Consider the following 14,652-nt stretch of genomic DNA (forward strand, 5'->3'; position numbering starts at 1 on the left):
TTGAAATAAATACAAGGTGGGCAAAACACAATAAAATGACAGTGAGTGGTTTTTTGTTTCTGTTTTTTTTTTGTAAAACAAATAATGATTACGGAGCACATCACTAGCCCAAAATGTTTTATCTTTAAAACTGCCATTCCCACAAACTCCTCCAACACACTGATATACTGGAGTTAGTGCTGGGTTACTACTTTCCCTCCCTTATTTTTATATATTTTTTGCCATCAAGTCACAACAACTAACTTAGGGCAACCCTGTATGGCTTTCAAGGCAAGAGACGTTGAGAGCAATTTGCCGTTGCCTGCCTCTGCATTATGACCCTGATATTCCTTGGAGATCTCATATCCAAATGCTAGCCATGACCAATCCTGATTAGCTTCTGAGATCAGGCGAGATCATTTTCCCTTCAATTTCCCAACATTCCTTGGGTGAAAGTAACAGTCAAATCATATTAAACCATTTTTGTGCTTCTGAGTGTCTCTTGCCTTGAAAACCTGGGTTGCTATAAGTCAGCAGTGACTTGACAGCAAAAAAAAGAGGTATACCTTAGTCTTTGGGCCTTTCCCCACTTACCTTAGTCCCCCGGCACTCCCCACGACAGGGGCGGCGACAGCACAGCCGCCCCGACGCTGCTGCTGTCGCGCCCCCTCAGCGCGCGGCATCCCTGGCGCTCTTCTTAACGGCGCCTTTTGATGACCCCACGCAGAGCGCGGGGTCGTGGGGATGCCTGGGTGCGCGCCAGGGATGCCGGGCTCTGAGAGCAGCGGGGGGGGATCAAAGAGAGTGGGGAAAGGCCCTTTAACTACAGACATGCTTTACAGAGGAAAATGCTCAACACTTTGGTACCTTCTGCACATGCAGAATAATGCACTTTCAATCAATGCACTTTGCAGCTGGATTTTACTGTGCAGAACAGCAATATCCAATTGCAAACAGTTGTGAAAGTGGATTGAAAGTGCATTATTCTGCATGTGCGGAGGGGGCCTTTGCCACTGCATTTGGTTTCCAGCTGAGATAACTAAGGCCTTCGCATACATTTTTCTTCCTATTGGCTGCTTGAAGCTTGATACCCAATAAGCAGAATGAGGTGGCAGGTGCTGAAGTGGTAGAATGGTCAGAATGAATGTGGAAGATCATGTTTTGGAATATCCCCCAACGCTAAAACCTCTTTTCAATTGGAAAACCACCATTGCCTGTTAGGCCCCATTTTCTTTAAAAGTGTTTTATTTCCACACTTCCCATAATCTTTAGTGGCACAGTCCATCATACCATCTCAGCCAGTCCTATCACCACACTCTCTTGCATGTGTGAACCTGGCCTAACTTTCAACAACTTGGAGGTCTACTATCACCGAGAGATAATTGCTCCCTTTTAGCACTCGATAAGAAAACTGACTTCTTTTGACTTTTAAATACTGTAATACCCCTTTTAAAAAAGCTTATGTTTATTCTTTCCTTTTTTAATTTAATTCAGTTCCAGACTGATGTGCATAGTACTATACAATCCCACATATACAGTATACATTACATAGCCAAATTACCAGAGCTTATTCACAGAATCAAGCTTCTGGATTGTTGTTTTGTTAAAAAAAGATAATATCCTATTCTCCCAGTACTCTTCTTTAAGGATGGCAGTGTTCCACAATTCAGAACCTGGCCGAATGCAATCAGCAGTAGAAAATGGAGTTGGTTTTCATGATTCGAACAATTCGTTCACTCCAGATGCTGTATTCAAACTGCAGTGCTCCATTGAAAAAGTATATATAACCTGAGGGAAAAGAAGACCACTGTGATGAAATTGCTGTGATATATTTTGTGTTGATAGTATTCATTTCATATTTGAAAAATATAATATTGGGTGGGAGGGGTTTTTTTTGAGGGGGGAATCCACTTTAAAATCTGATTTGTTGATCTAAGCACTAGAGCAGTCAGTCCAGCATGGCCGCTAATTCACTCAGCCTACAAAAAGCGGTGAACTAGACATATATTTGGCAACCTGCGAGGTTTTTGGCAACTCCCTCCTTTTCCTAGTCAACATAAACAGAAGGTGCGACCTAAATTATGAATGATGTTATGGCCTTTCCACACATGCCATTTACAATGTTTCCAGCCTGGAAATAAAATATTTCCTCCGCAGTGTTCTGTGATGTTTTTACCCCCTTGGGTGCTAGAAATGTTTCCAAATAACTTTTTCTCTGTTGCATCTGAAAACACTTCTACAGTGTTGCTTTTCACTGAAACGTTTCCAAACTGGGTTCCCTCACAGTGAGATCATATTGAAATGTTTTGTTTTTCCCACCAAAACTACAGGCTGTTTTCCATGCCCCCTGTGTGATCAACAAATTTGGGCAGTTGCTCTGCCATGTTTTGAGTCCCTCACCTCACGGCTTCGCCCTTCTCTTAAAATGTATTATTTCTGGTGTGTCCCCCCCCCCCCCACCCACACACCATTTTTGTTATCAATGAATCAGCAACACTATGAAGCATCACTTCAGCACATGCAAGGGGGGAAAAACCTGGTGGCTAGGTTAGAAGAGTAGTGCAAACAAACTTCATTGTAAACATTGAGATCAAAAATGCCTTTGAAATGGCTTTGAGTGACATGTGTGGAAAGGGCCTAGGTTCAGTTTGTAGATTCACAAGTTACATAGACTTGCATTTCGATAATCTTTTCAAGATGCTGCCCAGCAAACATGTATACATATTGGTATTTTATAATTCTGCTTCTTAAAAACATTACATTTTGGTGCATAGCACTAGATGCAAACATTCAGGAGTCAATTTTTTAAAGCAGGCAGAAAGAATAGGGCAAAAAATTTTGGGCTATGAGTGCTATATTAGGAAGTCAAGAAAACTTGAGTTCTGTTCTCAGCTCTGCAGTTGCTTAATGCTGATTTTATAAAGACACACTGGCTCCAATCAAATGGTTATTGTAAAGATGGAACTAATTTGTTGGAACTAATTTAAGCAACATGGTTTTCAAGGAGTTGTGCAGCCTTTTCTAGACATGTTTGATTCAAAAGTAATCCCCACTGAGTTCACTGGAGTTTGCATGTTTGTCACATGTGACGAAGACTGCAATCATAATCACTCTCTGATGGTTCAAAACTGCTTGCTTCCTAGGTGTTTTACTTTTTAAAACATGGCTAATAGCCATTAATAGACTTATCCTCCTCCAGTCTATCTAATCCCCTTCTCCTTCTAGGAGTGTGTCCATGGGAGACAATCAAGTTGAAAATACACACCATTTTTCTGGTAGGCTGCATCTACTCGGTTACCAATCCCTGGAAAGTCATCCTCTATGATTCTAGGATAGCCTTTGTCCATAACTTGACTTTGTTCATCATACCTACATGAAAGGTGAAAAAAGAAAATGTATTTAATTGCACTGCATACGTGTTAGCAATTCTGTTCCAAGAAGTACACAAATGCTTACAATGCACACATGCACCCAATAGCAGAAACAGGAATTGCAGTGAGAAAGGTGGACTATAAATAATGTAATAAATGAAACAGAGCTTTTTAAAGAATCATAAAGCCAGAAAATCAAAACACCTGTAGCAAGTGTTTTTGGTTTGTTTTTGTTTTTTTTAAAAAATGTGTATATATAATCAGCCCAAAAATCTGGACAGAAAAGTCCATATTTGGTGGTCACATACATACACACAATGGAATAACACATTAAGAGAGGTAGACTCCAATCTGGAGAACCAGGTTTGATTCCCCCCTCCTCCACGTGAAGCCTGCTGGGTGACCATGGGCTAGTCACAGTTCTCTTAGACCTCTCTCAACCCCCTACCTCACAAGGTGTCTGTTGTGAGCAGAGGAAGGAAAGGAATTGTAAGCTGCTTTGAGACTCTTTACAGTTGAGAAAAGCAGGGTGTAAATCCATACTGTTCTCCTTTTTTCTGCACCTTGGGGGAGGGACTATGGCTCAGATGTAGCACATCTGTTTGGAATGCAGAAGGTTCTAGTTCCAATTCCTGGCATCAACAGAAAAAAGGATCAGAAAGCAGGTGATAGGAAGACCGCTGCCTGAGAGCCTGGGGAACAGCTACCAATCTGAGTAGAAAATTCTGACCGTGATAGACCAACAATCTGACTCAGTATAAGGCACGTTCTTGTGTTCCTGTGTATCTCACCCACAAGTAAACCTCACAGTTAATGAATGTGCTTGAAACTGGATCAGACTTTGATCTGTTGAGGTCAGGATCATCTACCTTGACTGGTGGCAGCTCTCCAGGATGTTAGTAGGTCTGTCATGTCATCTGCTATGTGATCCTTTTCACCAGAGATGTCAAGGACTGAACCTGGACCTTTCTGCATGCAGAACAGATGCTTTACCACAGCTTTGCCCCAGACCCACATGTTTTATTATTACCTATTTAGCCCTGCCATTTGTCCACTGAACTCAGAGCAGCAGTTTTGGCTCTTTCCTCCCCAATTTTATCTTTTCACAAAGCCTGTGAGGTTGGCTAGGTTGAGGAAGAGGTCTCACACAGTGCAAACAGACTCACGCCCGTCTAAGCCTGTTGACTTTATTCTATTTAGGATTTCATTTTCAAGTGTCATTCTTGAATGACACTCCCCTCCGTCATAACATCGATGGACCCTGCTGTTCCCCTCCTGGGAAGGTTTTTTTAACTGTTGGATGCCATCTGCTGTATACTGATTTTTGACACGCTGTTTTTAATAGGGTTTGTATTTTAATGTGAATAGAGCCTATATTATTTATTTATGGTTGTTGATTTGTTTAACTGTGCTCTATCTGTTATTTTGTTGTACACTGCCCTGAGCCCTCCGTGGGAGGGTGGTATATAAGAATTAACAACAACAACAACAACAACAATACACAATACACCAGACATCACCGTGATCGAGGACAAGAAAGTGACCATCATCGACATAGCAGTCCCCGGTGACAGCAGGGTCATTGAAAAAGAACACGAGAAGGTCACCAGATAGCGCGATTTGAAAATCGAGCTTCAGCGTCTATGTCACAAACCAGCTGAGGTCGTCCCAGAGGTAATCGGCACGCTGGGCGCCATCCCGAAAACACTAGGGCAGCACTTGAAACATCTTCGAATTGACAAAATTAACATCTGTCAAATTCAGAAGGCAGCCCTGCTGGGATCCGCACGAATACTACGCTGATACATTACAATTTCCTAGGCTTCTGGGTGAGGCCAACAACCAGCTGGGTGAGGCCAACAACAATGAAGGCCAACAACCAGCTAAAGATCTGGCAGCTGTGAAATCTACAATAATAATAATAATTCTGACAGAGAAAATGTGAATTGAAACAGGTTCTGTTAAGTGAAAATCCAGAAATCATATCTATGCTGTCAGCAAGCTTCTCATGGATAAAAAATACAAATAATTCAGAAATTTACAAATCCAAAGACAAAAATGACTTAAAGATATTATTGTTATGGTTCTCAGGTCAGCAAGAACAAGTAAGAGAGAAGCAGATTAGATCGTTGAGAGAGCAGCTCTATCGCATGAATCTCCAGCATTACCTCCAGTATGTTTCTCCAGTGAAAAAGAGAGTTTTGCCGGTGTCACTGATATGGACTGCTGCATCTATTGTCTTCACAGTTCTTGGGAATCCCAATTCATAAAGTTTTTTGGGATAGCCTTCTACTATGTCGTATCCCTTCAGAGCCCAGAATTTCTTTCCTGAGAGTAAACATAAATCATATATTAGACTAAGTGGGTTCAAAACTACAGTTCAACTACATGCTCATAGTATCCCATACGATGTCAACCTCTGATCAACCTCTGATCCCATTCTCTAAAATAATATTGAGAACCATTTATCCCAGTTATTAAGTGAGGATGAAATGGGTGAAGCAAACACTTGAAGTAAAACATTAACATCCAATGTCATGAAGGTTTAAGTCTCACTCTTTTCAATAGAGAAATTAAGGCATGTCCATAACTCTGCATTCTGAAAAGCAAAAACATTTTAATGTATCCACTTTTGCTTTCCTGAAGAAACCAAACCCAACTTAAACAAAGCAAACTCCTGAAAGGACAGGGAATATATTCCTTCTCTTCAGAGATGAAGGACATCCTAAGAAATTCTACTTTGATTAAAGAAGGCCTTTGGCTGAGTCTACCTCAATCCTAGGCTGATTCGGCATGGGCCAAAAACAGTGGTGTGAAAAGTGTGAAAACAGTATAAATTATTTTACACCGTTTTAACCTTTTTACACCATTTTCACACCATTTTCACACCGCTGTTTTTGGCCCATGCGGAATCAGCCCTAGAGACAATGGCTCCCTCTGCACATGCAGAATAATGCACTTTCAATCCACTTCCACTTTGCAGCTTTACTGTGTGGAACAACAAAACCTACTTGCAAACAATTGTGGAAGTGGATTGAAAGTGCATTATTTTGCATGTGCGGAAGGGGCCAAATGGCTCATTCCGCACATACAGAATAAGGCACTTTCAAACTGCTTTCAGTGCTCTTTGAAGCTGTGCAGAATGGCAAAATCCACTTGCAAACAGTTGTGAAAGTGGTTTGAAAACGCATTATTTTGCGTGTGCGGAAGGGGCCTAAGACTTTTGACTTAGATTTTAAATGTTTAATGGATTTCAAAAGGTGGGACACGCTGGGAAGGTGGGAAGCGCACTCCGGAAACGCCAGCTTGGCGCCGGTTGGGCGGTGCGAGAGCGGCGCGGCTGCGATGCAGCTGCGTCGCCTGTGCGAATGGCGGCCTGGGGATGGCGTTTTTGCTGTCCCCAGGCTGCCATATTCCGCCCGTGCGGAAACGGCCATAGAGTCACCATGAATTGGAAGCAACACACAAACATTTCTACAGAGAGCAGAAAAGAACAACAAAGGCCCCATTCTGGGTGTCACCTGCTGCTGCAGTAAACCAGTGCCAACAACAATTACGGAGCTCTATCCTAACTTGAGTGACACCTTTTGAAATCCATTAAACATTTAAAATCTAAGTCCTCTTGAAGACTTACCCCTAAAAAGCAGCACATGGTCATCGGTAGGGTGCTCATAGGCAGCATCGATCTTGGGTGGCATTTCTGGCCAAAATGATTTAATTTGTATCAATTCTGTTTCAACCATCTGAGGATGTTGGCGCCACAAGAACCTATCATAGGAAGAGGAACATTTTTTGGTGAAAACCAAGGCAAAGATTAGCTGAGCAGTCCTCATTAAAAAGAAAACAGCACATTTAAAGTGCTTCACAAATTAACTCTCCGAATAAACAGAAAAATACATTTCCTAGGGGCGGAGGATTCTGAAGTCAAATGACAAGTATAATTCTTGCTTGAGATGGAACCACGAAAATACACATTCTCGTGCATGAAGTGGTCTATGAAGTGACTATCATATCTGGGATTGGAACAGCTCAGAACCTGCTGAGTTGAATACACCTTAATACACCTTCCCTCTAAGGTGCAGGTGTCAAACTCGCGCCCCTCCAGATGTTATGAACTACAGTTCCCATCATCCCCTGCCAGTAGTCCATAACATCTGGGGGGCCGTGAGTTTGACACCTATGCTCTAAGGCAGGCAGCAGGGAAAGAGGGTTAGTCTTGCCAGCATTCTGCATGGTGTCTTAAATCATGGGGGATTTCTTAATTCAGCCTCACAATTTATCGTCTTTTTATGAAGGGTTGGATCCTAAGATCGATTTTCACTAGTTCACTTCTGCCACCAGTCTCTGTGTGTGTGTTTTGGAGATCTCTTTTCCCACTATAAAACACCATAGCTCTATTCTTAGCAGTCCCCTAGATCATGGGAACAGCATTTCAGGGGGCACGGGCTCTACTGTGGGAGTGGGGGCACAGGGTTCACAGACCACTGGGTACAACCCAAACTATATATACAGCTTAGAATCCCGCTTCATTTGCATCTCACCTGTCCTTGAATATCAGGGTTTCACCTCGAAGTTCTGTTATTGCATCAAGGGCCAAATTTGCATCACATTTCTCAGGAGTTTTGGGGTGATCAGGATGCGGATCATATTCTCCTTTACCTGGATCAGTAAATGACAAGATACGTTGTAAATATCCTCTTGCAGGTTAAAGCTATATAATCATGGATTCCTAATGTGTTTCTTAAATATTTAATGACATTTATTGGTTTGCCAACCCCAGATGGGTCCTGGAGATCTGCTGGAGTTACAACTGAGTTCCAGGCAACAGAGGACAGCTCTGTTAGAGAAAATTGCTGCTTTGGAAGGTGGACTTTATCATATTGTAACCCCTCTGAAATCTCTCCCCTCCCCAAGCTCCTCCCTCTCTTAGGCTCATTCCACACATGCAGAATAATGCACTTTCAAACTGCTTTCAATGCTCTTTGAAGCTGTGCAGAATGGCAAAATCCACTTGCAAACAGTTGTGAAAGTGGTTTGAAAACACATTATTTTGCGTGTGTGGAAGGGGCCCAAGCTCCATTCCAAGTTCCATTTCAGGAATTCTTCAAGAATTTCCCAACCTGGAGTTGGCACCCCTAAGACAAACAATGTAAGCCAGTGGTTCTCAACCTTCCTAATGCTGCGACCCTTTAATACAGTTCCTCATGTTGTGGTGACCCCCCCAACCCTAAGACTTATCCATTTTACAGATGGAGAACACTGATGCAGAGAGTCTTAGGTGACCCCTGTGAAAGGGTCCAATCCCCAAAGGGGTCCCGACGCCCAGGTTGAGAACCACTGATATAAGCCACCCAGAAAAGTGGAGACCCTCAGTTTGCAAAACTTGAGTGAGGCTGTTAACTTTGGCTCATTCCGCACATGCAGAATAATGCACTTTCAAACTGCTTTCAGTGCTCTTTGAAGCTGTGCGGAATAGCAAAATCCACTTGCAAACAGTTGTGAAAGTGGTTTGAAAATGCATTATTTTGCGTGTGCGGAAGGGGCCAATATGACATTTTGGAGGTCATTGATTCATAGGGTCACCATGAATCAGAAGCAACTTGATGGCACTGAACACACATGTATACATAGTATGTATGAAACCTATGATTACACTCACACGCACACACACACAAGGTCTTACAATGGCTATCTTGTATCATCATCCTGCTGAGGAGGAAATGCAGAGAAATTTGCTACTCCCAAGTTCTACCATAGAATATTCATGAAAACTAAGGAAAGGATAGAAAGACATACCATAGAGGGTCTGGATGCCTTGTACATCATCATCTGGGAGTATGAAGCCAGTGTTGCCTGTGTATGTGTAGACAGGGTACATCAGAGCTCCTGGGTCTCTGGAATGCTCAAGTCCCAAGGAATGACCCAATTCATGGGCAGCGACAAGGAACAGGTTGTAGCCTAGAAAACAGCACATTCACATGGCTAATGAAGCAAAAAAAAAAATCCCTGACATTCAATGACTGTGTTAGCCTAGTTTTTTCCCCACCAAATGCCTTCTTTTTTTGTAATATGTGTTAAAATATGACAACATAAAGTATTATTCATCACAGTTCTCTGTACACTGAAATAGGAACTATTATCTGCTGTCTAAGATTAACATTCCAGGATTTACTTGGACCGATGGGAATAAGTCAGACTTAGGCTGCCATCCAATATATGCCTTTGCACCACTGAACTAAATGGAACTGACTTCCAAGAAAACATGAATACCAACAGGCCAATCCCCAAAGGGGTCCCGACGCCCAGGTTGAGAACCACTGATATAAGCCACCCAGAAAAGTGGAAACCCTCAGTTTGCAAAAGTGGAGACCCTCAGTTTGCCTTACCTGGGTAAGGCAGAGATGTTAGTTTTTGTTTTGTTCAGATAATTATAAGTAATGAATGACAAACAATAATCAAACACCCTGGTTAGTTACTCTTGGTGTAATTATTAATGTAAATTGTTACGAATTATCTATTCCTGCACAAAAATAAAATCTGCTGGCTAAACAATTTGCTAGCTAAACCTGGTCCCTCTAACACAGTGGTTCTCAACCTTCTTAATGCCACGACCCTCATGTTGTGGTGACCCCCAACCCTAACATTTATCCATTACCTATCTTTCTGGTATTGTCTGTCCCCTCCCAGCCTAGAGATCAGGTGCCATCATCATTAGTCTTATCAGTTTCGTCTTTATTAGATTAGATTGCTGCTATTTTTTATTATTTATTAATTATTTATTGTGCACTATTGTTTTAGTTGTTGTTTGCTGTACACTGCCCAGAGCCCTTTTGGGGTGGGCGGTTTATCAAGTTTAATAAGTAGATGTTGCAATTCCTGGTGACAGCAGAATTGATGAGAAGCAACTGGAAAAACTTACACGATACGAGGATTTAAGGATTGAACTACAAAGACTCTGGCACAAACCAGTAAAGGTGGTCCCAGTGGTGATCGGCACACTGGGTGCAGTGCCTAAAGACCTTGGACGGCACTTAAAAACAATTGGCGCTGACAAAATCACCATATGTCAGCTGCAAAAGGCCACCCTACTCGGCTCTGTACGCATTATTTGCCGATACATCACACAGTCCTAGATGCTTGGGAAGTGTCCGACGTGTGATGTAATACAAAATCCAGCATATTGATCTTGTTTGCTGTGTATAACTGTTTTTGTATTAATAATAATAATAATAATAATTTTGCAGGTGGAGAACACTGATGTAGAGAGTCTTAGGTGACCCCTGTGAAAGGGTCGTTCGACCCCCAAAGGGGTTGCGACCCACAGGTTGAGAACCACTGCTCTAACATCTACAGAATGTGATTCATTCATTCATTCATTTTTAGCCCTTTTTCCTCACTGAGACTCAGGGCAAATTACAGAATATAAAACAATGCAATCAGACCTGAGACAACCGATAAACAATGTGACAATACAGAATTAAAAGACAAAAGGAACAACAAACTGCCTAAGGTAAGGTGCACTATAGATAATGTAGTAACAATTGCAAAGGTAGAAGGCAATGTGGTAAAAGCAGGTGATACAGTAGTTCTTGCACTGGACTACAATTCTATTTCAGTAGAAAGTCTACCAGGACTGTTCCTTTTAAAAACAGCAGCCTGCACGTCCCCAGTATAAAGGTTTTTAAAAAAAACATTACCTTTAGAATCAGTTGACCAGAGTTCATCCTCATCAAAATGAGCATCTCCTCCAAATTTGGGGCCTGGAGGAAAAGCGTGAGCCAGCAGTCCAGAAGGTCCATCAAAGGGATAGAAGTCACCGTGCTCTGTAAGCATCGGAAAAATCAATAAAAGCTATTAGTAATTTCAACTGATAAGCAGCATGAGAGATAACACAGAGAAGTCCTTTCTCTCTCAATTACCTCTGCTTCCAAAGGAGATCATGATGTCTGCAGTCCCGCTGCGGATTCTGGTGAAGTTGAGGGGCGTCACGTCAGACCACACTTTGAAAGCTTTCCTGAACGCTCTGTCCACTTCCGCCTTTGTCAGATCTGGGGTGTAATTTACAATCCTGACAGACAAAAGCCACATTTTCGATTGATTCTTCGTAGACTCAGATAATAATTCTACAGGCGCCATGAGAATGGCCCCAACTCCCAAGGTACTGAACCCTCCTTTACGCTCAGTTTAGCAAATACGAACCTTCCGATTATTGAGGTGGGGTTTTTCCATTATGAAATGAGGTGTTTTTTAAAGAACTGTAGAATTATAGTATTTTAACTTCCTCCATTTAAAAAAATATATAGGAAAGGGAAGTTGGCATGGTGTAGCCCAGTCTCAGTAGATCTTGGAAGCTAAGCAGGGTCAGTAGTAGTAGTAGAAGAAGGAGGAGGAGGAGGAGGAGGAGTTTGGATTTATATCCCCCCTTTCTCTCTGTGCAGGAGACTCAAAGGGGTTTACAATCTCCTTGCCCTTCCCCCCTCACAACAAACACCCCATGAGGTAGGTGGGGCTGAGAGAGCTCCGCGAAGCTGTGACTAGCCCAAGGTCACCCAGCTGGCGTGTGTGTGAGTGTACAGGCTAATTTGAATTCCCTAGTTAAGCCTCCCCAGCTCAGGCGGCAGAGCTGGGAATCAAACCTGGTTCCTCCAGATTAGATACACGAGCTCTTAACCTCCTACGCCACTAGTACTCAGAAAGGAGAGCACTGAAGAAGATGCTGTAGAAGAAGGCAACAGCAAACCACTCGCCTTGAAATCCCCTTGCTGCGGTCACCATAAGTTGGCTGTGGTTTGACAGCACTTTACACTCATACACGTGAAGGATGCAGTTCATAAAAGTTAAAGGTGTTTGAGCCCTACAGATTCAATTGGCCTAACAACTTACTCCTTCTCAGAAGTCATTTCTCATTGACTTTGTCATGATTTGCTTTTTAGTTTGTACACATTTAAACTGGGCGGCTGCCATCCTATGTGAGCAAGACACAGTATTAGATATAAACCCACATAATCCCCATTAAGGATTCTGACCGTTGACTCAGCAACAGGGAACTGAGCACCTTATTTTTGTTTTTCTCTGGGGGTCATCCTGACACGTGTTCCACAAAACTCTTCTGCTCCATCCCAACCCATCAACTGAGGCATTAAAAGAAAATCATGAGGGCAAGATGAAACAAACTCAGCAACTCGATTGACCTTCTATGATGTAGCAGAACCTCAAAATAAACAAAGCTTACAAATGCCACAGCTTAACCCCCCCCCCACACACAGTTTGTTAACATGTGAAACAAACAGCACAAGTATTAAACAATTGTCAAAAGGAGCTTACATGATGTCAAAGCACAGCAACATGTCATGAGCTTGATCTTGACTCAGAAGTTCTTAGAAGAGCTAAAGTTCTCTGGGTAACCATTTGTATTACATATGTAAGTTAATAAAGGAAGGTATCTGCAAAGCTATTGCATAGAGACTGAGAGACTGCGTAGGACATGTTTCTTTTATATACTTAGGAGCACATACTGAATCATGAGTCAGCCTAATGTGTTGCATGTCTGTGGTGGTGGTGGTATGGTATGGACATACACCAAGACAAAGATTTTGAACAGTTTACCTGTATGTTAAATTATTGTTTGACCACTTCACGTTTCGAGGGAAAAAATTGTATTCCCCCACATCAGGGACACCACACCTTGGTTCTTGCATAAGCTCAAAAGTTTCTTCATCAAGCTTGCCTGTCACTTCCAGTCCAAAAAATGCTTGCATTTCTCGAAGCTTGGATGCCATTGAATTGGCCGACTTCTTCAGTAGGCCCGAAGGATTGGACTGGAGATTGTAATGAGCCTTTAGGTAGCGCTGGGGAAATGAAAAGAAGAAGAATTTTTTGCAACAAGCAATGCTGCGACATGGTGGCGTTACTTCATTTACAGCCTGCCTTTCTGTTAAGACTCAAGGCAGATTACAAAATCTGAAGAGAGTGCAATGCAAGCTGAAAAATGCATACAAACAATGCAATAAAACAGTTCAATACATACTGAAAAATAATGAGGAAAAGGTGATATTATAATTATTTCCAAGAATGTGGAGGCAACTTTTCAAGTAAAAAGGCCGCTCTGTGCCTGAAGACCATAAGTTTCAGTAGAAAGGAAGTCAACAGAAGAAGTGGGAGAAAGGCAAAAGCCAGAAAGGAAGGATATATACAAGAGACCTAAGATGTACCTCTGCAAATGCAAAATCTCCCTGTGTGAACTCATCACTGTCATCCTCATCTGACAAAGGCAGCCTGTAACATGTTGAGAAGCCAAGCAAGAGAAAAAAGGCAGCCGCAGAGATGGAGCGCATCATGCTGGATTGATTCAAAGCTTTGGCAACTCTGATTGTTTAGCCTATAAAATGGTTTGACTTTTATAGATCTGGACGAGTGACTCACCTCTCTGAGACAAGTTACAACTTCCTGGTGACTGTAAAGTAAACATGCTTACGCTGCTCTTTCCCTCCCTCTCCCCACCACAAGAAGGCATGGTTTTGGGAATCTGCTATCCCACTATTGGATTGAAAACCATGTTTTTAGTAAACATTGCGTTCAGCATATTCCTGGCCACAGTGGGAAGTGTTGAATCCCAGAGCAATTGTGATTACTTTGCAGTTACCTCTTTGACCTTTTATACCTAAAGTTCTCTCTTTTTCATCTTAGTGAACATTTTCAGCCCAGGACCTGCATAAGATTACTGTGCAAAGGTAAAATGATGGTTGAACGTTCGGAAGGAAGGAGTATGTGTGGAGGGACTGCATGAGAGAATCCAAACCACCCACAAATTACTGTTGACCACCACAGACATGAAGAATTGCTTAGAAATCAGTGGCAACAGAAGTGGATCTCATGTGTGGGGTCAGCATCAGCATACCCTGAGGGCCCAGGGCTTCTGAAATGGCACACTGCTGCCAACTCCCCAGCCATATGTTTCCTCTGATACTCACACTTAGGCCTCTTCTGCACATGCAGAATAATGCATTTTCAATCCACTTTCACAATGATTTGCAAGTGGATTTTGCTATTCCGCACAGAAAAATCCAGCTACAATGTGCATTGAAGGCGGATTGAAAGCACATTATTCTGCATGTGTGGAAGGGGCCTTACAAAGTCCTTCTTTTACTTGCTTGTAAGGGCTGTACTACCCATAGTCCCAACTACATAAGCTGCCAGGGAGGTGGGTGTGACTGGTACACAACAGAGGCACTTCTGGTGGTCACAGAAGTGGCATTCCAGCTGTACCAGCTTCCACAACCCAACATTATCAGGAAAAGAGTGT

At 42.4% G+C, this 14,652-nt stretch overlaps 1 protein-coding gene across 1 annotated transcript; it reads right to left on the bottom strand.

Moving 5' to 3' along the window:
- Positions 1-774: 774 nt before the first annotated feature.
- On the bottom strand, positions 775-13,698 carry LOC125431541 (collagenase 3-like). The gene is made up of 10 exons (XM_048494427.1): positions 13,562-13,698; positions 12,957-13,198; positions 11,270-11,418; positions 11,048-11,173; positions 9,147-9,308; positions 7,892-8,009; positions 6,985-7,118; positions 5,519-5,678; positions 3,245-3,348; positions 775-1,767 (listed from the first exon to the last, which is right to left on the bottom strand). The coding sequence occupies exons 1-10, from the start codon at positions 13,685-13,687 to the stop codon at positions 1,667-1,669; spliced, it is 1,422 nt and encodes a 473-aa protein (XP_048350384.1). The 5' UTR covers positions 13,688-13,698; the 3' UTR covers positions 775-1,666.
- Between the last annotated feature and the right edge of the window lie 954 nt (positions 13,699-14,652).

This window comes from Sphaerodactylus townsendi, linkage group LG04 (assembly GCF_021028975.2).
Source record: "Sphaerodactylus townsendi isolate TG3544 linkage group LG04, MPM_Stown_v2.3, whole genome shotgun sequence".
Lineage (NCBI taxonomy): Eukaryota > Metazoa > Chordata > Lepidosauria > Squamata > Sphaerodactylidae > Sphaerodactylus > Sphaerodactylus townsendi.